At 29.0% G+C, this 23,625-nt stretch overlaps 1 protein-coding gene and 1 long non-coding RNA gene across 2 annotated transcripts; one reads left to right on the top strand and one right to left on the bottom strand.

Annotated features, from left to right (window-relative positions):
* Nucleotides 1-17,863: 17,863 nt before the first annotated feature.
* On the bottom strand, nt 17,864-21,045 carry LOC118065248 (uncharacterized). Its single transcript, XR_004690148.1, has 4 exons — nt 20,850-21,045; nt 19,984-20,155; nt 18,894-19,159; nt 17,864-18,762 (listed from the first exon to the last, which is right to left on the bottom strand). It is a non-coding gene; the product is annotated as an uncharacterized lncRNA (long non-coding RNA).
* Nucleotides 21,046-21,284: 239 nt separating this feature from the next.
* Nucleotides 21,285-22,350, top strand: LOC118065247 (X-linked retinitis pigmentosa GTPase regulator-interacting protein 1-like). The gene is made up of 3 exons (XM_035080418.1): nt 21,285-21,568; nt 21,630-21,788; nt 21,864-22,350. The coding sequence occupies exons 1-3, from the start codon at nt 21,359-21,361 to the stop codon at nt 22,200-22,202; spliced, it is 708 nt and encodes a 235-aa protein (XP_034936309.1). The 5' UTR covers nt 21,285-21,358; the 3' UTR covers nt 22,203-22,350.
* Nucleotides 22,351-23,625: the final 1,275 nt, after the last annotated feature.

The raw sequence follows: 23,625 nt of genomic DNA, 5'->3' as shown, positions 1-23,625 counted from the left end.
TATTAGCTGTTAAAAAAATTTTTAATCAATTCAACAGAAAATTCTACGTATTGAAAAATCAAAAAAAAAATTAGGAGCATTGTTCATTGACATGCATCACTGAAATTAATTAAAAATGCTTTTTATGAGAGTTTAAAATTACAAAAATTGTATATACAACCTAAATAAATACGATTAATTTGCACAGCTGAGAAATTTAATAATTCCACTAAAAAAAATTTCACCATTTTTATTTATTTATTAATTGATGCTATAGGTTCATATGGTAACATACCCTGGAGCAGATAGTCTCGAAGCACTCAAGGTGAGTTTGAAACATCTTTTATGATCCATGCTATAGAGATAGTAGTTAAACAACACTGCAGATAATTTTAGAACATTATCTATATTCTACCTTAACGATAATAACCAAAATAAATCCAAACTAATTTTCAACATCCTAGGATCCACATCTTCAATGAGGTGACTCTTAACACTGTAGGTAATTCTTGATCACCTCTTGAAGTTAACATGAATGGTACTATCAAAAAAGGTATTTATTTTTTATCTAGTTACTTAGAGATAATTTATTTAATGAATTCTTTCAATAAAGAGCTTTGATTGAATTAAAGTCTTTGTTTCAAATTTTTTCATTCATTTTTTCCTCAATAATATTATAATTTCTATTTTTCTACACTAATGATCAGAAAAATTATCAAGAATGAAAAATGTATCCTAGAGTTGTTCTTATGTTCGACCTATTAATTTCAGAATAAGACTTGCATATTTTTTTTTCTAAAAATTTTATGCTCTAAAAAAACATTCTAAGCATTCTTGTTCTATTTATCATAGTTTTCATGACATAAATAATAACAGACTGAGTGAAATAGCTCTGGCGGTGGAAATTTTCATTTAAAGTACATACCTTCTAACTATTATTTAAACAATGATAAATATTTAAATAAAGCTTTTCATAATGATTATGTTCATACATACATTTTACCATCAACAAAAACTTTTCATGAACTTGGAGTTGATAAACAATAAAAAGAAAATTTAAGCTTGGTGTTTATAAGATAAAATTACTGATGAATTTTAGAAAATGATTTGAAATAAGTACTTGTAGTCATCAATAGTTTTATTTGGCTAATTTCTTTTAGACCAGCTCCAAACCAGGTAATTAGCAATTGGATGAAGCCAATGTCTTGACATCAATCTATTCCTTTAAAATAATTAAGCAAAGTTTTCGAAATATTTTTCATCATCTGCATTATTGAATAAAAATATACAAGCCTACATAGAGTGTTCTTGGATTGATGATATCATCCAGTCACTTCCCATGACTAGACCAACATGTAGGTACCATGATGGTTCAGTTATGGGACATGACTGAATGATGACATCAATCCAGGAATGCTTTGCATGCTGGTGAGATAAAACACTTTATATTATCAATTAAAGATTAAAAAAAAGACTAATAAATAAATAGTTATGTATTGTAGTCAGAAGAATAATATTCAGATTAGTTTGTAATAAAAAGTATTGAACTTCTTTAAATTAAATCCAATAAAGGTTTAACAGTGGTGAAAAATATTACTGAAACATTGTCTAGATACTTCAAATAAATAACATGATGCTAAAATATATTAGACAAAGTTGACTGCTTCATCCAAATTGATAATTATGATGATCTTATGATAGATATTGAGGAATGATTGAAAGATAATAATGTGGACATCTGAAAAAATAATATTACTCGTAAAATTTCTTTCATAATGTAATGTTATGTCCGTATAGGCAGATCCTACCATTTTCTAGCAAGAGAGTAGACTGTCTTATCTCGTCGTTTCCAGACCAACGACTTGGAAATGCGTAATAGGAGAATGAAAGAAGCACGTTGGTTAGATGTAGAGAACCCAAAGGACGCGTGGCAGAATCTCGGACGGGTTATACGACCGATTACGCCTTCTCCAACGACCGAAGAGTTACTTTACTGCAACTTCATTGCCACATTTATTGTTTCCCTCTTGATTCTAACAAAATGAAAGGCAAAAAATTAGAACAAAAAACACTGTAAGAAAATTTTTATTCACAAGCAAAAAAATTAAGTAATTTTACAAATATATTTTAGTAATATTTATGGATAAATTATCCAATAATATATAAAATATTCTTGATGGAATGAAATTTAAATGAAAATTCCTAGGCTATTAAACAACGCAATAGAATGCATTTGTAGTCGAGGTAATTATGTCCACTCCATCTAACATGAGAGTCGTTGTAATGAGTTAATTCACATGTCCTGATAATCCAATGATTTCTACTCTATATCTCTCTATAAATCTACGTGTATACGAGCTAATGCAATACATTCCGATGATCCACGTGATTGGTTATAGAACCGTATGATCCATGGAAATGATTCTAATGAAATTGCATATCAAACAATTTCACCAGTGATTCTAAAACTCCCTTAGGATAGCCCCAATACATCTGTTTGTTTGTCACTAAGTTTCGCTCGTTGCACACTTATGGTTATAGCTTCATTGCGGTAGACTCAACAGCTAATGACGTTCTCAACTAACATTCTCTACAGACTACACTATCGACTAAACAAGAATTAACTACCCTCACTACTCATCTATAAGTGATGATGAATTCGGGGAATGGTTGATGCTTGTTCAAATATTTGGAAGGTAAAAACGGTTGATGCTTTAGAAAATTTTTCTAATAATCTAAAGCGAATGATTGATTGATAAGTTCATTCCTCACACGGAAATTTTATGTATCCATGATGAATCTAGGAAATGGATGAAATGTATCCAAAGTATATCCAGGTACAAAAAACATGTCTAGATAAGATATATCCTATTAATATCTCAAATATATACTTTTTTTTTACATCTGGATACATTTCATTCATCTCCAAGAAACATCATGGACACCTCTGATTTCCATGTGGTTACTTATAACTTGATATCGATTGTGAATGATTATTTTATTCTATTTCATATGATCATATTATTTTATTCACTTTGAGAAACATTTTCTATAAAAGAAAAAATAATGGAAAAAATGCTGTATCAAAGTGTTCAACAATTCTGATTGATTTGTATCAATATTGAAATAAATAATATTAAAAAATAGGAAACAAACAGAAAAAAAACATGTTGAGAGCATTTTCACGTATTGTATTATTCTTCAAAAAGATATAATAGGCCGAGAGCAGTAGAGGCACAATAAAATTCGTGTCACGGCCCGATAGTCAGCGTTTGGCAGCAACTCACAAATGCTCGGGCGTGATCGGGTGTTCCTGTGAGACAATGGCAACTAAATTTCACGACTATCTAACTTCAGCGTTAGTGGAGTGCTTGGTTGATGAGCAAGACGGTTAGAGACATCCCTAGAGGAGTCGACGATGATGAAAAAAAGAAGAAGAGGCGAAAGATGTTCTCCCTTTGTGTAAATTCCTCAACGCTTGCTAGACACTTCCTTTCATCCGTGACGACGTTGGGCACTACATGATATACTATGAACAAGATTTTTTTACAAGTACAGAAAAAAAAAGATACTAGAAGAAGAATGAAGAGTCAAGACAAGCAAAAATTCTTGAAATTTTCACCTGGTTTAGTTAATCAGTCTCTTCTATTTCTTTTTTATTCTAATATAAAAAAGGTCAATTAAAATTTTTCTAATTCTTTTTCATTTACGGAAATGCTGAGAATTTCATTTAAACAAAAGGACTGATTATTATAAGAACTATAAATTATCAAAAAATTCAATTTTTTTTTGTTTTAATTTAAAAATACATTTTGCATCTAACATACTCACAAATTATTTTATATTTTATGTAATTGAATTAAATTAATTGTTTTAATTCAAACAAAAATTTTTTTTTTCCTCTAAAGATATCATATTTAATTTCAGTACAATGTAAAAAAAACGTATAAATAAGTAAACAGAATTGGGAAGGATTTGATAATAAAAAATATTGAAACTGACAATGAGAGAAAAATGTTTGAAAGTAAATATAATGCCCTATTGTCATCTAGATCAATGGAAAAGTGTTAGGAAGAGGCCTGAGTATGGTATTGAGCTGGTACGATAGTTGAGAGTGCTGCATAAGCTTATTAAAGCTCGATGTAGAAGAAAGAGGCTTCGGGAGAGGGATAGCTTTTGCGAGTATCTCCGTTGGCCCGAAACATCAGCAACACCATCGTCACCCTCACCCAGAGACTGCGGCACAAGAAGAGATTGAGGGACGGACGAACGACGTCAAGTACAAGCCTAAGGACTCGACAGTGGTAGTGGTACGTCTGCTGCAAGCAAGATTGACGGTGACGGGGAGAGGAGGGGGGATGGCTTCGTTTCTCCTCAGCACCATCCAGAATGGGTGAGATGCTGCGGATGGGCCGCGAGAAGCGGCACGGAGCCTCTCCAGAGACAATGAGGCCGCTCCCGAGTGTCGCCATGAGTACCTACTTCACTATTGCCAACTCAGACCCTTCAGTCAGTCCTTCCAGTCCTCTACCTCGTGATGCCAGGCATTGCTGCTGCCTGCTATGCTCGTAACCCAAGGCAAAAGTAGTATAGAGAAGCGTCAGTCCACGAGGCGCTCACAGAAGCAACTTTTAATTCACTTCCAACTACTCCTTCTTCTTCTTCCTCCTCTCCTCTTTCTCTTCTGCTCTTGTTCTCTCAATCTTCGCGATTTCATGTTGCAATTCAGCATCTGTTTAATTTTTATTTTTTATCTTCTCCAGTAACTTTATTTATTTTATATATTGGATTATTGTACTTATCGTTTTAATGGTATTTATAAGTGTCTAATTCATTTTAATCATTGTTTGTTAAGTACTTGGGAATTTTGCGATGTAAGGGAATTATTATTAAGTTTTTATTTTATTATCAAATTATAGTGATTGGTTTGAAATTAATCTTTTTTTGTCTGAAAATATTAGAGGTTTATTAATATCAATTTTTAGATGATCCTTTGCATGTGTACACGTGTGAATATGTGTAGGTGTAAGAACGTGGACAAATTTTTTCTTGACGATAACTCACTGAGAAATTGAGATATCGACTTCGTTCTGACGTTAATCACCACGTATTAACGTCAGTGTGATACAATTAAAGCTTTTATTAAAATCGGTTAAGAAATTTTTCTACCATTTTATGAAAAAATTGATTTTTCCTCAAAATGGATGATAATAAAAAATAATTAATAATAAATATTAAAATGTTTATTTATTCACTAGTAATAGTGTAGTCACTTTTAATGGGTTTCTAAGTAATGATTTATTTAATTAATTAAAAAAAAACTAAATAAAAATAAAACAATGTATTGAACTATTTTTTAGGGATTAAATTTTTTTTTAAATTGTTGGTCAGACCTTGATCTGATTGTTGCTAGATTAATATTAAAATTTTCAATTAACATTAAAATAGAGTATAAATTAATATTCATTTATTGATAGTCTATTGAATGAGGTAAAAAAGTTGGAAAGACGTTACCATGTAAGGTATACGAAAATACAAAAGAATCATGAATAATTTGTAAAAATACTGAGTTAGGTAGAAAAAATTTTGAATAAAATATATATGTCCATGAGTTAAACTTATAGTTTATCATCTGCTATTACTGTAGAATTCTCTAAAATTTCCTTTTTTTTATTTATTTCTTATTGTGTCAAAGCAAGTCCAGCACTTCCTTGCCTGTCGCTGTCTCCGTAGTTGTCGTCCAGTGGCGCCGTTTCACGTAAGACGCGACAAGAGGTAGTGAGTAATGTGTCTTCATTCCGTTTGTATTTAACTTATTCGAAAGTTTATCGTCAACTCTGCAAGAAGCATCCGTTCCACTACTGTCTCGCGAATACCCATGTCGTTTCTTCTCTTTTATTCTCTTCAGATCTCTTTTATTTCCCTTTCTCTTTTTCTACACTTTATATCTATATATTTCTTTCTATCGCTATTCCTCAGAAAGATGCCACTGGACATGTTTCAGTACGATCCATAAAACACTTGGAGCAAACTTTACCAAGTTGTGGTGACGCTGCACGATAGTCTCGATCTCCAATTCTTTTATAAAAACTCATTCTGATATTGTTCATCATATCAAACTATATTTGATAAAAAAGAACCTATTTCTAACGACATTTTACGACGGGAAAAGCCAAACGATATCTTAAGACGCTATGACAGGAAAATCATTTGAAAAAAAAAAAAATAAAAAAAATTACTTAAGCTGATAACATGATTTATTGAAAGTTTTTTTTACTAAATAGTTGAATTGGATGTTTTTTCTAATAATCCAGACTTCTTGTGGATGAATTTCAAAATATTTATGAATTTAACAGCCTATTTATGATTAAGGGAAATTTTTTTTTCAACTATCGGACAGTTATTATCATTCAAAAAATATGTGCAGGCATGAAAGTGTAAGGAGAAAGGAAAAATGAGGACTTGAGTGAAACTTTGAGAAGGAATTTTTTTTCAGAAACTGATGAATTAAATGTGAAAGTTAGTAATTTATGTCCATCTATTAATTAATCTGAGTAGCAATAAAATATGGTCACATATAAGACTAACCACATTCTTCCACATTATGTTAATTTTTTTTTTTTTTCATCAAACTTTTAAACTTCAAAAGAAGCTTATATTAGCTATACAAATGATACAAGACAAATAATATATAGCAAATGTAGAATGATACAGCGCACATGACGTCTACAACCATGTCCAAAAAGAAAGCCAAACAATTATCTAGACATCTGTTAGACATCATTCTATGTATCCAAAAATTAATCCCTATCGATATCCGTTTGATGAATTTTTGAAAAACTTATTGTTAATTTCGAAAAAACATCTTATAGGCTTGAAAAAATTTTTTTCTAGTTAGAGAGTAATTCGTAAAGAGACAAGTAACTGAAAAATAAATTTAAACATTGATATTGCATGATCGAAGAAAGGAAGTGAAAAAAAATTTTATTGTGAATAAGTAATATTTTATTTTTAACTGAAAAAATGAAAATTTTGAATAATCACATTTTTTAAAACATTAAAAATTTATTAAATTATTAATACATAAAAAATTCAGTGATGTATTTTTATTTCGATCAGACATGAAGTCAATTTTTATTTTATATGATAAGCTCGAAATTTTATTAAAATTAAATGACAATAATAATAAAAAGTTAATATTATTTTTAGTCCGTTAATTTTCCATTACAAATAAAATTTAATTTGCAAGAATATAAATTTTAAAAAAATCTTTTGCATTGTCATAAATAATTTTTATCCGTCATTTTATTGATAAAAATATATTAGTTAAATACTTCAACAAAGAATGATTAAATTTCCTCTAATTGTTTACTTTCATTGATACCAGCAAAGTACTGCTATAAATATTTCTTTTACTTAAAACTATTTAGCTGCAATTACTCGAGAGTAAGTGGTGGTAGTAGTGAGGGTGAACTTTGAAAAACTCAACATAAAAGAATAAATTTGAACTCGCATAACTGCAATGCACATAGATTGTTTGAGTAAAAGAATTAAAGTAACGGATAGATGGAAAAGATAATAATAGAGAAGAGAGACAGCATAAATCTCAGAGATGCGTCGATTTCAATCACTCGCTACGATGAACGTCGATGGAAAATTTTAGATCGATATTTTCTTACATTTCCTATGGCATATCCATATTTTTATATGGTTCGATGGTCATTTTATACGTTTTACGATGGAGCGTGAAAAATTGCCATTTATATCGGAAGGATAATTATTTATATTTTTGAGTGAGAAGTTTTTTTGTCACAATTTTACCTGTCAATTCTTTTTATTGTAAATCCACTGCTGTTGTGCTTAGATGCTTATATTATTTCAAAATACATCCAATTATCATTAAGTTAATAAATAACAAATTAACTTTAAAGCATAATTATCAGTCCTTTATTACTCAATTGTTTTCTGCACACATTGATTAAAAATACGACTGATTAAAGCTCATCGAAAGCTCATTATTTATCAACATAATAATATTTAAACTTCCATAGCCAAATATGGTAGAAGGTAGAAAAAATTAAACTAAAATATTGTAAACACAATAATTTATAGTTAATTATTAATTGATTTTTTAGACTATAGTTAAAATATCCCGAGTAAAAATGATCAGTTTTGAGGTGAGGTCCTATAAAGACCTCATTCGAGCCCAAATTATTTGTCAGGCCCACAATGAGTCCCATTCAGACCGAAAAATATTTTACTCAAACGTATTTTATTGGCCCATAACAAGTCTAAAAATATTTTTGGGCGTTTTGTGGGCCCAGAAAATACTTTTGAGCTTGAATTGGGTCTGTATTGGATTTTTTTCATGTTGGACTTCTTTACTTTCATTTGGATTATTATTAAATAAAAATATTGTTGTAACAAATATTTAAAATAATTATTTATCAATTTTAATTTGACTTAAAATCTGGTTTATTCTCTTTTCTTTCCAGGCTGTCATTTTTTTGTCATTTCGTTGTAAAATCACGAGTTGTATCGCTATGATAGTGAATTGTTGTGAGTAGAAACGTATTCACCATGTCGAGGATCACACAGGGTAGACCGGAAGCGTTACGGCCGGCGTTTCATCGTGGACGGAAGTCGTGAACTTAGAAAAGGATCGACTCGACAGCACAAAACGAGTGCAAAGTTGTACATAAAGGTTTATATAGCATGCACATGTACATTGAGATTATATAAAAGCGACGACATGCTGTAGAGAAAGAAGAAGGAAAAAGAGAGAAATAGGTACTGACTCTATAGTATCGAGTCTACACCGTCTATGGGAAACTAAAAGTCCAGGACCAACGCTTCGAAACTTTTCCACTTTAACAATTATGAGCCGGAATTGAATACAGCTTGGGTCGGTTGCATTTCGCTCGATTTGCCATCCTTATCGCTATTGGTCTTGATAAATAACGAATGAGATTCTTTAGCCAGCTCTACTACTTCTTCTAGTCGAAACTACCTAAAGTATATTTTTGTAATCTCGATTCACATAAGCCAATTTTTTAATTTCCTCTTTAATTTCTTTTTATTTGCTGCTATTCCACTGCTCGAATCCTAATCGATACAACCCCTGAAACAATGACAGATAAACCAATTCCTTTGACCATTGTAAAGTCGTTTTTTTGACATATTCAATAGTTATATCAATTTAGATATTACATCCACGTAATATTCACTCGCCATTTATATTAAATAAATATTAAACATAAAATTATTCACATGTAATTTAAGCCATTTTTAAGATGCCTCACCAGGTATGACAATCATAAAGAAATAAATTCAAGCCTGAAAGAGACTCATTACACAGTATGGATAGTCAGTAATAAAGTGATGTTTATTTTCGGCTTCTGAAGATCCTTTGGAACAGATTTATGGATATCATGATACACACTCATAAAATTCCAACACTCTAACACTGATTGTCGTGCCATAAATATAATGATAACAATAATTTATTTATAGATAACTAAATGACTTCAACAAGTTCATTTGAATAAATACCTCCAATAAATGTAATCTGAGTATCTAAATGGTTTGATAAAAAAAGAGGCTAGGTTTCTAATTAAACCATAAAGATTTCCATATTATAATTGGGTGAGTTCAAACAGTAGTTCAATTAATTACATATGAAGTATCGATTCAAGTAAAGTACGAAGGCCAGATTTTGACAAACAACAAGATGGCGACTACAATGACGCCAGCAGCTTGAACGAAAGGGTTGTTTTGCCAACGAATATTTTCATCAATTTTTTTATCTGAATGTCGTGTCATTCTAGAATATCTATACTATTAGCTAGAGTACTCACCATTTTTATCTTTTTGTTTAGCCTTTTTTTTCACTATTTGCATGTTCTATTTGCACGTAGTTTTTTTTATTCTTATTAATAATCACAGTGATGTAAAAGTTGTAATTTATAAACATTGAATATATTATTTAAATATCGAGAGAAATATGTCAGCAAAAAACGTGGATGTTTGCGAAGACAAATATTTCATTTGAGTGTTTTTTTTTTTTGTAAAATATTGCGTAAATTTTTGAAGCAGTTTCTTATGAATGTAAGGAAGAAGTGAAGTAAAAGAGTGCTGGCGTTAGAATAAAAAGAGAGTTATTGGCGTCAGCAAAGATGCTTCAAGGTGTGTCTTATCTTCATCCAAAATGACACTCTCTGTTAATTAACAAAGTCTTTCATGCTCTTAGACACATCTTGGCCTGGAACAAATTTCCTCTCTAATTATAAAGAAGTCAAGTTGATTCTTGAAACCGTACTATTTTTATCATTTCTGCTATCGATAATCAATGAGTGATTCTCGGTAATCGGATATCTCTTCTATTCAATAGTCGAATATATTTATCTTTTAATTCTATTAATTAATAAGAAGAAATAAAAAATTAAGTAATAATTGAAAATTAATTTCTAAAAAAAAATATAAAATGTTTAGATATTTTATTATTAAAATGCGTTTGTTTATTGGAGTGTTAAAAATAGAATTAGTATTTTATTCTGTAAAAAATCTTTTGAAATCTGAAACAAAAGATGAGTGAATTAAAATCTGGAAAATGTGTCAAGAATTATTCATTAAAGTTCTAATTTTGAGTGTGTAAGAAATAAAGTATTGTTATTTATGAGTTTAAAAATTAGTTGGATCCTTTTAAGGACCTCAAAATATAGATTTATGATCAAATATAATCAGGCATGTTTTTACGAATAAAAATAAATGGTCACATACAATTATACAAAGCATGATATCTATTTGTCAAGAACGTCATGCATGATCATGCCTAATTATTTTGGGTAGAAAAAAATGGTGTCCGAACCTAAAACAAACAATAAAAATATATCAGTGGAAATTAATAAAGAAGTAAATTGAATGAATTCAACCTAATCTAAATTCTAAATAGAAAAATCATTTGGCAACTCGATCGACTTTCGCCTGTCCAGCCAAGTCTTTCTACTTATCTTTCCCTCCTGTTTCGGGACCCCTGCCGTCCGTTACTTGTCTCATAGATCGACAGCCCAACCGGGGAAAGAAACAGATAGCGCGGATGCATCGTCAGCATCAACGATTTCACGGGTTCTCTCGTTTCTACACTACTTTTCCTCTTCTTTCAGCTTTTCATTTTTTTTTTTTCATTTAATTTTTTTTCGGTGAAGTAATCAGCAAATCGGTGAACGTTGGCAGCTGTAAAGGAGAAGGATGACGGGGCAACCCGGCGGCAAAAGAGACCCATAGCTTCTCCCCGACGGAAGACGTCGATATAACAACTCGATTACTTCACAGAGTGTCACTTTGCTATGGAGCTTTACACCCAAGTACGATGCGAATTTCGTTAGAGTCTACTTCCAGTCCAGCCTTACTCATGTCTTTTCTCATTTACCATCCAATGACATCCTCAAGATTTAGTCTTTATTTCAACGTCACGTCTCATAGAAATGATCTGTCTTTTATTGGTTTTTAACATCATTTCATTGAAACTTTGACATTTTATGTCTCTTTCATTGAACTTTAACCCAATCTGTCCACATTTTTCTTTGTCAATCGTATAGTACTTATTGAAAACAATCCAACCAACCTTTGAATAACTGGAATAAATTGTCTGCATGACATTTTCTCTTTAAAACTTTTTGACTTTTGTTTATTCATTTTTTTTTTTAGTATTTTGGTTGATAAAAAAGAGATCGACAATAAAATTCAAAGACAGAGTAATTTTTTATTGAGTTTATGTTTTCGGTGTTGCAATCGCCGATTTATTAACGGTTAAAAGATTTTTTTTAATTGCTAAGAAGTATTTTTTTACGATAAAACAAAATTTCTCTATTCTCTAAGGCTTTTTTATTATTATAAAATATTTCTTTAAAAAACATTGATTTTAATAATGAATAAATTTCTTCTATCAGTGCATTATAAAATCAATAAGAAAGAATGATGTATTAAATTAGCATTCTCGAGGATGATAATTAGTAAAAAAGTTCATTATGATGTACAAAAGTTAATTTTACAACTATAAATTAATGTTAAAAAAAAGTTTCTCATCGTTATATTCTCTGGGCCAAACTAGTGAAACTCTGGCAGATATATTTTATTATTTCTCAAATAACTCGGTAACAACTTAATGAATTTACATTAAAATTCAATCAATTCTTAGGTACTCTAAGAAGTATCGATTGACCAGTTTCCAAACAAAATTGTTCTACACGAACCGCGTTGGAGATATTGTCGGCAATAAATTCGCTTTTATGCTCATGCTAAAGTATACATGGTACTACGAAATCAAGTTGAGTAAAATCATAACAAATAATGCTCAATCTTTTTTTTTAAATAAAAAATACTATTAACTTTACATGTAGTTCAAACCTTAAATTTTAATGACGTTAATTTATTCATAAAAATTATAATCCAACCAAATAAAATAATTTAAATTTATAAATAATACTTTGTTATTGCCATTAGAGAGGGGTTGAACTTTCCACACGGGTATAACGAAAAATCATATTCAGCTCTAGGGAGAACAATTAGACTATCCTAAACCACGTGTTTACCAGCCTCGCCTTCGGCTCGGGTTGAAATTTTACACATGGTTAAAGCTAGTCTACTTTTCCTCCCGATGTGTGAAATGAACTATTCATCTATTTCTTATTTATCATAATCTGATATCTTCAGTATTTACTAAAGTGACTATTCGTCATGGAATAAGTAAACGTACGATTAAGGGCCCAGCATAACTCAAGAAACTTTCCTCCACAGTTTTCAGACTTAATTACTCACAGTTTCCAAAATGATTTAATTAAAATACAAACTGCGAGGAATCAGAAATTTTTAATTAAACATTAATATATAATAATTATCAAATGACATATTCATCGTTGAATAGTCTCTGTAGTTTTATCAATCTTCTCAATACTTAAAAAATCAAAGAAAATGAGAATATGAATTTAACGATGTGATTTCCGTGGCATTAATATTCATTGGATTCGTTCGAGTTTCATTGACTTCATAAACTAAAACCTTCATTGAAGTTTCATGAGAATGACAAATAGTATTTCTCGGCTACATTTTCAGTCCCGTAGAATTACTCGATGAGTTAGAGGGTGTCATCGAAAGGACAAAGAGACAAAGCATATATGAACTATGCAAGCAGAAACGATACGCGTTGGCAACGGCTTTTAATTGGGTCACCCATTATAATCTGTCATACAACTAGACGGGTCTTCCAGCTGCTTCAATCCCTTTCCCCAACTGCGTCATTCTCATTCTCTTCGTCAGTCAAGAGACGATTATCACTCGGTAATTGCTGCCGGTGATGTCCATCATTTATTTTTTTCTTTGTCTTTATTCTTTCTGTGTTTTTTTTTCTTCATCTGAAAACAGCATTAGATTGCAAGGGAATCAGAAAAGTTAAATTGTTACACATTTATCTTTGACTTTAATGGATTTTCTTTCAATTGAAGTTTTTAGAGAAAATTTACTATCGTCACCACAGTTATTAAAATAATTATTACAATTTTACTATTTGTTTAAAGTTTCCATTTTCTAATAATATTTTATCTATCTATTAAAAAAAAATTGCAAAAGTGGAATTTGCTTCTTAATGAAGGAAATTGAAGATAAGCCATTGAGTGCAATCAAACAGTTGATTGATAGGATCCAATGTTATCAGAGACTCTCATCAGATTGTTACGGAATATGGAAATATAGTAGTTGTATGAAAAAAAAAAGAGATTGATACATAGAAATGATCACCAAGTGTGCAGATAATTGCTGAATTAGAACGTGAGAACTGAATCCAGAAGTTATAAGTTAGGATATAGACAATTCTTGATGTTGTTCTGTTTGGGAAGATGTTATTTATCGAAAAACCCTGACCTACTGAGGTCAAATCTATCGAAAAACCTTTCATTCTACTTAAAAAGATTTGTTCTATTGCAAATGTACTATTCTGAAACCAATTCTCCTTACTTCATTGTATGGTTCAATAATTATTTAACACATGTAATCAGCAATTGCAACCATTTCAAATTATCAAGCAGTTATTTTTCATCATTTATTTAAATATTATAATATTGAATCATTAAAGTTAATAAAAATATCAAAAATTTTTATTCCCATTGCTAATAAGAGTAGCTATGAAATAATGAACAAGTTAAATTAACAAACAAGAACGTTAACTCTTACATTGCTGAATCATCCAACATGTTGAATTAATTGTAAAATGCTGTGAAATCATAATGAATAGAATCAATATTAGAATTGCAGTCTACTAATCTAACTTAATATACGGAGATTAATTAATAAAAATTGGTGTTCTTCAGATTTTCATTGAAAACAAACTAGAAAAAAATATTCAATTACATCTGTTGTTTCAATGAAATAAAAGTAAGGACATGGATGTCTAGGCTACTAATTAGAGAAAACGTATGAAAATGGAGTAGGGTCTATTACTTGAATAAAATTAGGTCGAGAGTTAATGCTGACTCAATTATTTCCAATTAATGAATCAAATTCATTAAAATTGATATAAAAATCTAATATTAAAAAAAAAATCCATTCTAAAATCTATCTTATCAGAATATTCATAAAATGTTATTATAAAGAAATTAGTGTGATTGAATAATTTTATATTATTAATAACAATAGCAATTCGTTGGAAACCAAAGAAATACAAAGTGCACCCAGACCCATTTTTAAAAATATATTTTTCTAAAATCATTTCATTTCCATCATAGAATATCTGGACCACTTGATTTCTAATTCTATGAATTAATTTCAGTGAAGTTTAATTTCAAGTTCTGCTTCAAATTTGATAGAAAAATGAGCTTAATTTATTCTTGTTGACAGCAGTTTATGAATAATAATAATATTAATTTCCATAAAAGTTTAAATCCATTAATAATTAAATTCTGTATGGTTGTTAATACAGTTTATTCTTGAACCTTATTATAATTAAATGTTTAGCAAGTCATCTATTATTTCACACAACTGGAAACTATTTGAAATGTATTTTATGCAATTCATCACCAGAAGTATGTTCAATTATTACTAATTTTATTTATTATGTGACATTCAGATATAGAACGAAACTTTTCATCCAATTCAGTTACTACCCTCATATTTACGATTACTCATGTTTCTTATCCTACAATTTCATTGCAAGAAACACAAAACCTCCAATGCAAAACTCAAAGTTTTTGCCTTCACGCAACTGCGGTAAATATATTCAATGGATTTTCATCGCACAAGAGAGTTGAGTTACATGGAAAAGGCGCCAAACTTTTGCTGGACTGTAAAAACAGTCAGAGATAAATGTTAGTAGAATAAGGGATGGGATTGAAATATATCAAAGAGAATTAACTGAGGCGTTGTAGAGAAATGTTACATCAATAGTTAGATTGAGTAAATGAAAGGAGGAATTATAATGCAAGGATGAGTGGTAAGAGGTAAAAGGATGTAGAATGTGAAAGATAACAGATTGGAGATAGTGCTGAAGATGTTTGTTCACTTTTAGGTCCAAGTACTAAGATATTCAACTCCATAGTGCAGAAACTATAATCTCGACTATTATTAACTATATTTGCACTACTGTCTATGGATTTCTCAGAGAATCGAAGGTGAACTCAAACCACGTTTCTGCACTCTCTGTCTTAAGTCAAGAGCCCCAGGCACGCAGCAAAACCATGTTTGAGTTTACTTAATTGTCCATCTAGCTATTTTCTATATTGAATTAACTCATTCACCATTCCGATTGTTTATTATTACCCATTTATTCTATTTTATATCATTTCAATTAGAAGTTATTATTCTTCTCAAGACAATCATTATCTCTGTTATCTTTCTGCTGCAAATATTAAACAATCCTATTATATCTCATTTTATAATGTTTAACAAGTCCACTAGGATTATCATCTAGGATTGTTTAATTTTAAAATATACGTTTGATTAATATTTATGAGGTTTTATTTCATTATCTATTGATTGTCATCAGAACATTTGTAAAAAAGATGAATTCATTTTGATAGAATTATTGTAATCTCCAGATTATCTTATACTATTAAATAAGTGTATTTCAATTTTATATTCATAATTGCCATTTAAATAAATCAGCTGTTTGTCTGCTTAACCACTACGCATTTATTAATTAATTTGGTATTATTTATGTTATTTAATTAAAGTTAACAAATTTAATATTTTTTGCATATTTTAATCAACTTTTGCTGATGAAACCATAATAAGACATTAGTTGTTTTTTTATTAATTGACCTTTGGTGTAATACAGGCTTATGTTTAAACAATAATAACCCCAATGTACTTTGAATCATTGTTTGATTATCAATGGTGGATACTGATCCCATATTATCATTCAGTCGTTTTCCAAGACTGAATCAACATTGGATGTCAATAACAGGCCACTCATTTACAGTGATAGTCCAGATATTAACCAATCATGGCTTCATGGTATAATTCTATGTAAGATAAACATTTTATGATCCAAATAGTGAAGAGTCTCTCTGAAAAAATGAGATATAATATGAATGTAAAATCAGGAATGGTATCATTTCTAAATGTCATATTTAATTGATAAATATTTACCAGTCTTGGATACATGGAGATCATGCTAGCTGATGCTGACTGAAAGTTAATTATCAAAAAAAACAAGTAAATAAATTTTTGACTTGGCTAAAGTATAATTATTCAGATGATTAAGTTGTACAAAAAGAATATTACTTTATTAATAAAAAGTAATGATACATACCTTATTCTAAATCCTAAGCTCTAATGTCCTGTACTAAAGACAGTCGTTCTCAGATAGTACCTGCAAATCGTGGTGGGTTTAGCAACCGCAGACTCAAAATTTGTTGGATTTGTGCCATGAAAATTAGAGGGAAAGGGAAAGGGCAGAGTTAGACAGTCACTAGGAGATGCACTTAACACTTATAAAACCATTTCTAACTTTTCAAACTGGTTTATTATACACTAGACTATTATTATCTCCTACTACTTCTTCTTACAATGCTGCACTAAATGGACAAGAGTATCTTGATGAAGCAGAATAATTAATATGCAATCCAGTATCGTGTACCAGGTCTAGAGGCGTTCTAATTGAGCATTATTTTTCGATTAAACTTACATCTTACCCCTAAGAGTAGAAAGTGAACAAGTCTCACGATAGGATTCAAATTAGCGCGAGCTTTCCGAGACATCTGTCGCCAGTCTACTATTAAATGTCGTTTGTCAACAGTAAAAAAGATAGAAGAAAAGAATTACTTTTTTTTTTTTACATAAATATGTGTATTGATTGGAATAAAAATTAAAAATTACTTCCACATTTTCTCTCTATTAAAATTCATTTTTAGTGCTAGAGTATGTTATGATGTTCATGTTGGGTAGTGGAGTATTTATTTTTTTATATCTTCCAAAGGAACTTTTATTAACTCAAGATTGCATAAAAATGTTGATATATTGCTCTAAGCAGCTGTTTTATAATGCTCTTAGTCTTACAATCACAACATCAGGTGATAATATAGGAATATAAAATTTTTAATACGATGAAAATAATAGTTTTGATATAACATATCCACATCCATTCATTTGTTAACTGTAATATTTATTTGGTAATAACAAACTTAAACAATTTTATTCATAACATCTTTTATTAGTTTAAAAAGAAATAATGTTCTTTATTTAAAATAAAAATTAAGAAATAAATTCAATAATTAATGATTAATTATTGAATTTATTTCAAGAAATATAAAAATTGAAGGAATACAGTTTTGGAATATAAATTATTATTTAAATTTAAATATCAAAAATAAGTCTTAATATTTGTCTTTATATTTATTTGAAGAGAAGTGCAATCTCATGTTATTAATAAATTTTTGTATCACTTCAAAATTTTAATTTGATTATTTAATTAATAAAAATTCTAATGAGCTTTTCAATTCTGCTGTTAATTTATAGATAGTCCTATTGATATTATCCCATTATAAATTTTTTTCAAATTGAAGGATAATTTATAATCATTCTAAATAATAGTGCAACAACCTCTTACTCTATCCCAGCTATTGTGCTAGGTGTAGGCCAAAAGGGAGTGATCTTTTGGATGTCTTTTAAATAAATTATGATATCACATAATCATAAAATATAATCGAATGTAGTTTCCCAACAAATGGGAATATTAAATATACATATATATATTGATGTGAATATTTATGAAATTTACTAGAGTAGGGCAAATTGATATGCTTTTTCACAAAAGATCATGACAAATTAGATATCATAATATACAAAATCTTTCCCTACAGTTTAACAACCCCGACGATTTTCTCATTTGCTAGTGAACTTGATGAAAATGATATTACAACACCCAAGGGATGTGCGTGTGTTTATATGTTCACGCTACCTATTCTGCCAGTGGCAGGCGATTAACGTTCATTTCTCTCTTCCATGAAAACAAATTCCACTTTTCACATATCATATATGCACATGTACTGTATATGAGTTTAAATAAGTCTGACTTATTACTTATTATACGTTAAGCGTATATGGATCAATTGCCATTTATGACAGCTTACTCTACATCTTTATTTTCGGAATAAATGAAAATTTTTTTTTTTTTGTTTAAAAAGTAACTCTGCTGACTCATCTTTACCTCTAGCGATTATTTTCTCATTCTTTTCGTGCAGTATGGTTGTACATACCCATGTGTATTCGGTCCATTACTTCCATAGTTCTCTCAATCTTTTCCCACAGACATAAATGAAAAAAAGGGGGAAAATAAAAAATATAGAAAATGAAAAAAAAAAAAAACAAACAATAATGAAGAATAAAAAAAGACAATTATTAAATTGGACTCGGTAGTTTTCTCTTACTGTTATACTTGTGTATGTTCCATTTTGCTCTCTCTCGAGCAAGGATTCTTTTGTGCTCGGCAAATTGTCCAGGAAGATAGAGGATATGAGTGAAACAAGTAATGTATTTTTGAAAGACATGACGACCATCGCTTACAACAACTTCACATTTTCATTTAATAATTGTTCACTTTTTATTTTCGCTAAAATAACTCCATTGCTCACAGGATTTGAGATAAATTTTTTTCACCATTTATTTTGCTTGATATTTAAATAAAGTCCAACATCTAAAATCAAAAATGATTCATTAATAATCATTAGAGAATTATTCATTTTCTATCAAATTTTTGTGGATGATTTTTTCTTTCACCAATTGTTGCTGCTTTTCTTATCATAAAAAAAGTTATTACAATTTATAAAACATAATAAATTTGTTAGTTTTTGTAATTTCATTACTCAGGTGAATTATTATAAATAGAACCCATGTTTAAAAAATTAATAAACACGAGTATAACATATTTAGTTGGATAAAAGTCCTTCAAGAATATTAATAACCATAGTGATGTAAATTCTTTGAAACATTTTCATGTATCACTCCAATACATATCATTTAATATTATATTTACTTTTTTAAAAATCCGTCTTCACTCTTTCACTCTCATTCACTGCTTTAAAATTCTACTAACTGAAAAGAGAACATATCAGCTTATGTGTGTGACAAAATTGAAGAATAGAAAAGCCGATATACGATGTCAGACATAGAGAATCTTCCAGTTGGGAGGTTTCTTCCATTTCCTTACGACAGAAATACGTTTGGATTATAGACTTAACGCTACAAAGACGAAGAAGAAGGCCTATCGTCAGGGAAAACGATTCATTTGTTCCCTCTGTTATTTAGGTAACAATAGATTATAGTAAATTTTATAAACCAAGTAATTCCTCAAAGGGAAAGAAGTCAGAATATACACTTAGTACATGTATCACAATAATCCTCTTAAGTATCAGAAAATATTTTCATTTATCTACTTTGAATCGTTGAATACATATCTTTGAGTCTCATCAATCCAATAGCTTTCTAATATTAATACAAAACAATTTTTTTTAACATTACCTTCATCAACTCCTTGACTATTGGGTAATAAATGAAATTTTGTTTCTCCATTCAACTTAATCTAAATGATAATCCAATATTTGTATCACTCCAGTAAATGTTATATAAATGTGATCATTTCTCCATCAGAAAAAGGATATCTCCAACTCCAATGTCCTCTGCTTTGATTACTCTGAAAAATAAAATATTGTTTAAATTTTTATAATTGGTTATTTTAAGACTGATGCAATAATAATAATGTATGAATGTGAATCAGCAATTTAAAATATAGTAACAATTGTTATTGTTTAATAAATAAAGTCAGTAGATATAGTAAAAATATCAAACGTAAATAAAATAATCTTTCGATTTCAACGATTGAGGTCGCCACCATCCAGCGTGTTGTTGACACAAACATTTAATTGATTGATTACAAAAATTGTTAATTGATCTGTTTACTCATTCATGTTATGTCAAGTAAATATATCAATTCATTCTAAAATATTTTAATAACCAACAGTTGTCCAAAAGTTGAATGAAGATGTTTTGAGATAGAAGTTTTAAATTATCATCTAACAGAAGCTATAAATTATAACCAAGATTACATTACTAAATATATTCAGCTATACAGAGTGAATTTGAATCTGTTATCAATCCTGGCACTCAAGATGTAGAATTCAATTCTGAATAAAATAAATATAATATAATTCGTAAATAAAAATTTATAAAAATAGTTCGATGTATATGAAAATTTTCGACATCAGTGAATGTATTTATTTTATGGCACAAATCTGTTGAAGCAATGGATTCACAATGCATAACTATCAAAATAGAATATATATCCTTGCTATATTATTATTAATTTAATTTAAAACATCAATTAGGACCTTGAATAAATATCATCACAGCATAATTATCTGTTGATAAATATCACAAAGCTGTCTAATGATTCAAAACATCACTGAATCATTTTTAATATGATATGAAAAGAGAAGTTAAATTTGACAAATTAATAAATGTAAAACTTTAAATGCCAAACTATCAAAAAACTATTCGCAATACACATTTTAACATTACTGAACGATTGCATATGTAATACATAATCATTATCTTGAACAATACTTGTTAAAATAAATTAATTATTGCAAAAGTTGTAACCTTATACTTACACAACATTCAATTATTCAATAAAAAAAAGCCATCATTATATCATTAGTGATAAAGAAATTTTCTTGTATACTTCGATCTATCTAAGGCAATTATAATATTTAAGTTCAACTTATTACTTTTAATAAGTAGATAAAATGTAGTGTTCGAAATAAACGATTCTCATTTGTGAAAACACTTCTATTGGTTAAACAATTTTTTAGAGCTTCTCTTTTACTTTGTAATCACCATGAAAAACGTATTATTTTTATTTACTGCTCTTTTTGTGTATGTTAATGCTGATGTATACACCATAACAATATCGGATATTCAGCCAAAAAAAGAGGAAGTGTTATCTATTTCAGGCCAATATAGTTTAGATAACTCAGATCTCAATTTAAATTGTTCTGACGATTTTGTCATTGTTCGAAAAAGAATAGAAGACTCACCAATGTATGATGTAAGTTTAATAATAAAATTTTATCAAGTGTTCAAATGAATAAATTAATTTTTTGACGTAGGGTTATGGTATTTATGCTAACACTGCAGTACGAAAACCTGTTCAATTGTGTAATGATGATGTTGATGAGCTTTCAGGAACTATGTCATTTATTTTAATGAATGCTTTAGGGTTCTATGATGATGATGAAGATATAGAAATAGCATGTCCAGTGGAAGAGGTAAAAAACTTGACAATTACTTATTTATAATTATTAGGAAATATTACTTTTAAAAGTAATTAAATTGGCTTTTAGGGAGCTACTTGTCTTCAAAGAGAATTTAAAATGGTATCTGGAAACTTCATGGGAATTTTTGAAAATGGTACTATGGAAGCACAGTTAGACATTCATCTTCCTGCTTTACTTAAAGCTACATTTTCAATTTCGAAAGAAGAAGGTTTTCCAGAATCTGAACCTGTAACAGAAAGTAGTGCAGAGGAACAGCAAGAAATGCAAGAGGAAATAGACGAAGGAAAAGAAGAATCTGACACAGAGGCTGCTGGAGAAGAAGCTGCCGCTCAAGAAGAACAACAAGAAGAGGAAGAACTTACAGATGAAGAGAAAGAAGCACTTGCTGAAGAAGACGAACAATGAAGAACTATAACAATTAGCTGGTTCTCCAAAAGATGATAAACAGTAAAACAATTCAAAACTTATGTATATACATATACATCACAATAATGTAAAAAATAAATATAAATCTTAAAATGATTATGGCTTATAAAATAAAAGTAAGAAACAACCAGCTCTATTTTTTCTTAAGAAATAACAATCATTATTTGATTCTTTGTTGAATTTCAAAGATGTCATTTTATAAAATTTAATATATAGCATAGTAAGTACGTAAAAATATTTTAAACTTTTTTTCAAGACTGATTTAAATATATTTAAAGGAAACTTTTTTCGTAAGAACATTGAAGTACAATTTATTCAGAAGTAAGATCTTTAATCTGCTCCATGATGTGCATTACTAATAATGATACATTGAAATAATATTAATGTTTAATATTTTTTATAAATACAATCACGAAATTATCATACATACCTGTAAAGATCTCAAATTGTTACTTTTCATCAAACGGAGTTAACAGCGAGAATGTTTTCAAACTAGTATTCTCACGACATTTACCACACAAACGAATTAATTTATTCAGTCTTCACTTGTGAAGTTTAAGTACATTAATCACATCAATGAATTGTACACTTACTAAAGCGCTAAATAAAAACATCTACAACAAAGTTCTTTACTATAATCTAACATCAACTTCTTGAAGAATAATGAAAATCATGAAACCATAAAGAAAGAAAGGTTTTCCATTCAAGTGATGTTTAAGAATTTATAACACTTCTACTTTTGATTATGAATGAAAGCTACACTGAAATATAATGAAAATTATATCTACTCTTAAAGATACGAGTATTCAGGTATTATTAAATTCCAGTATTATCTACCATCAAATTAATTTTTATCAGAAAATTAATTTTATTTATTAGTTTCTGTGTAAATGAATTTTTTATTGTAAAGAAACTCTTCACGACAATATTTATAAGATACTAAGATTTTAAAATTATGAATAATTTTAATACAACAAAATTATCAATTTTAATATCGCGTAAAATTTGTTATTATTATTTTTAAAAATTTTAGACGACTTTTTAAACTTTTTATCAGTAGCTTATCAGTTAATTTAGTAAACTATCCACATTCTCTTCATTCCACTGTATAAAGTTAACTTTTTTGAGTGTGTGTAAAAAAACAGGTTATTTAATATACAAGCGACATTAAAGCTTACAGAAAAATATAAAAATTTCATTAGTTTTTTTCAAGCAATAAACAATATTTTATTTCATACAAACTATGGTACAAAATTTATACAGAACAACGCATGATTTTCAATTAATTTTTTATCTTTCTTCATTATTTATTCATTTATTTAATTTATTTACTCTTTGTCTATCTCATCAATTACACTCTTTATTGTATTATTTTATTCTTCCATCTACAAAAAAAAAATTT

The sequence above is a fragment of the Chelonus insularis genome, unplaced genomic scaffold, assembly GCF_013357705.1.
Source record: "Chelonus insularis isolate UGA/USDA-ARS -01 unplaced genomic scaffold, ASM1335770v1 contig_279_pilon, whole genome shotgun sequence".
NCBI classification, from domain to species: Eukaryota; Metazoa; Arthropoda; class Insecta; order Hymenoptera; family Braconidae; genus Chelonus; species Chelonus insularis.
This window is presented reverse-complemented; position numbering and strand designations above follow the sequence as displayed.

Coding starts and splice junctions, on each gene's coding strand:
- LOC118065247 (XM_035080418.1), top strand. CDS start 21,359: ATGAAAAACGTATTATTTTTATTTACTGCTCTTTTTGTGTATGTTAAT. Junction 21,569..21,629: donor AAGACTCACCAATGTATGAT/GTAAGTTTAATA, acceptor TTTTTGACGTAG/GGTTATGGTATTTATGCTAA. Junction 21,789..21,863: donor TAGCATGTCCAGTGGAAGAG/GTAAAAAACTTG, acceptor ATTGGCTTTTAG/GGAGCTACTTGTCTTCAAAG.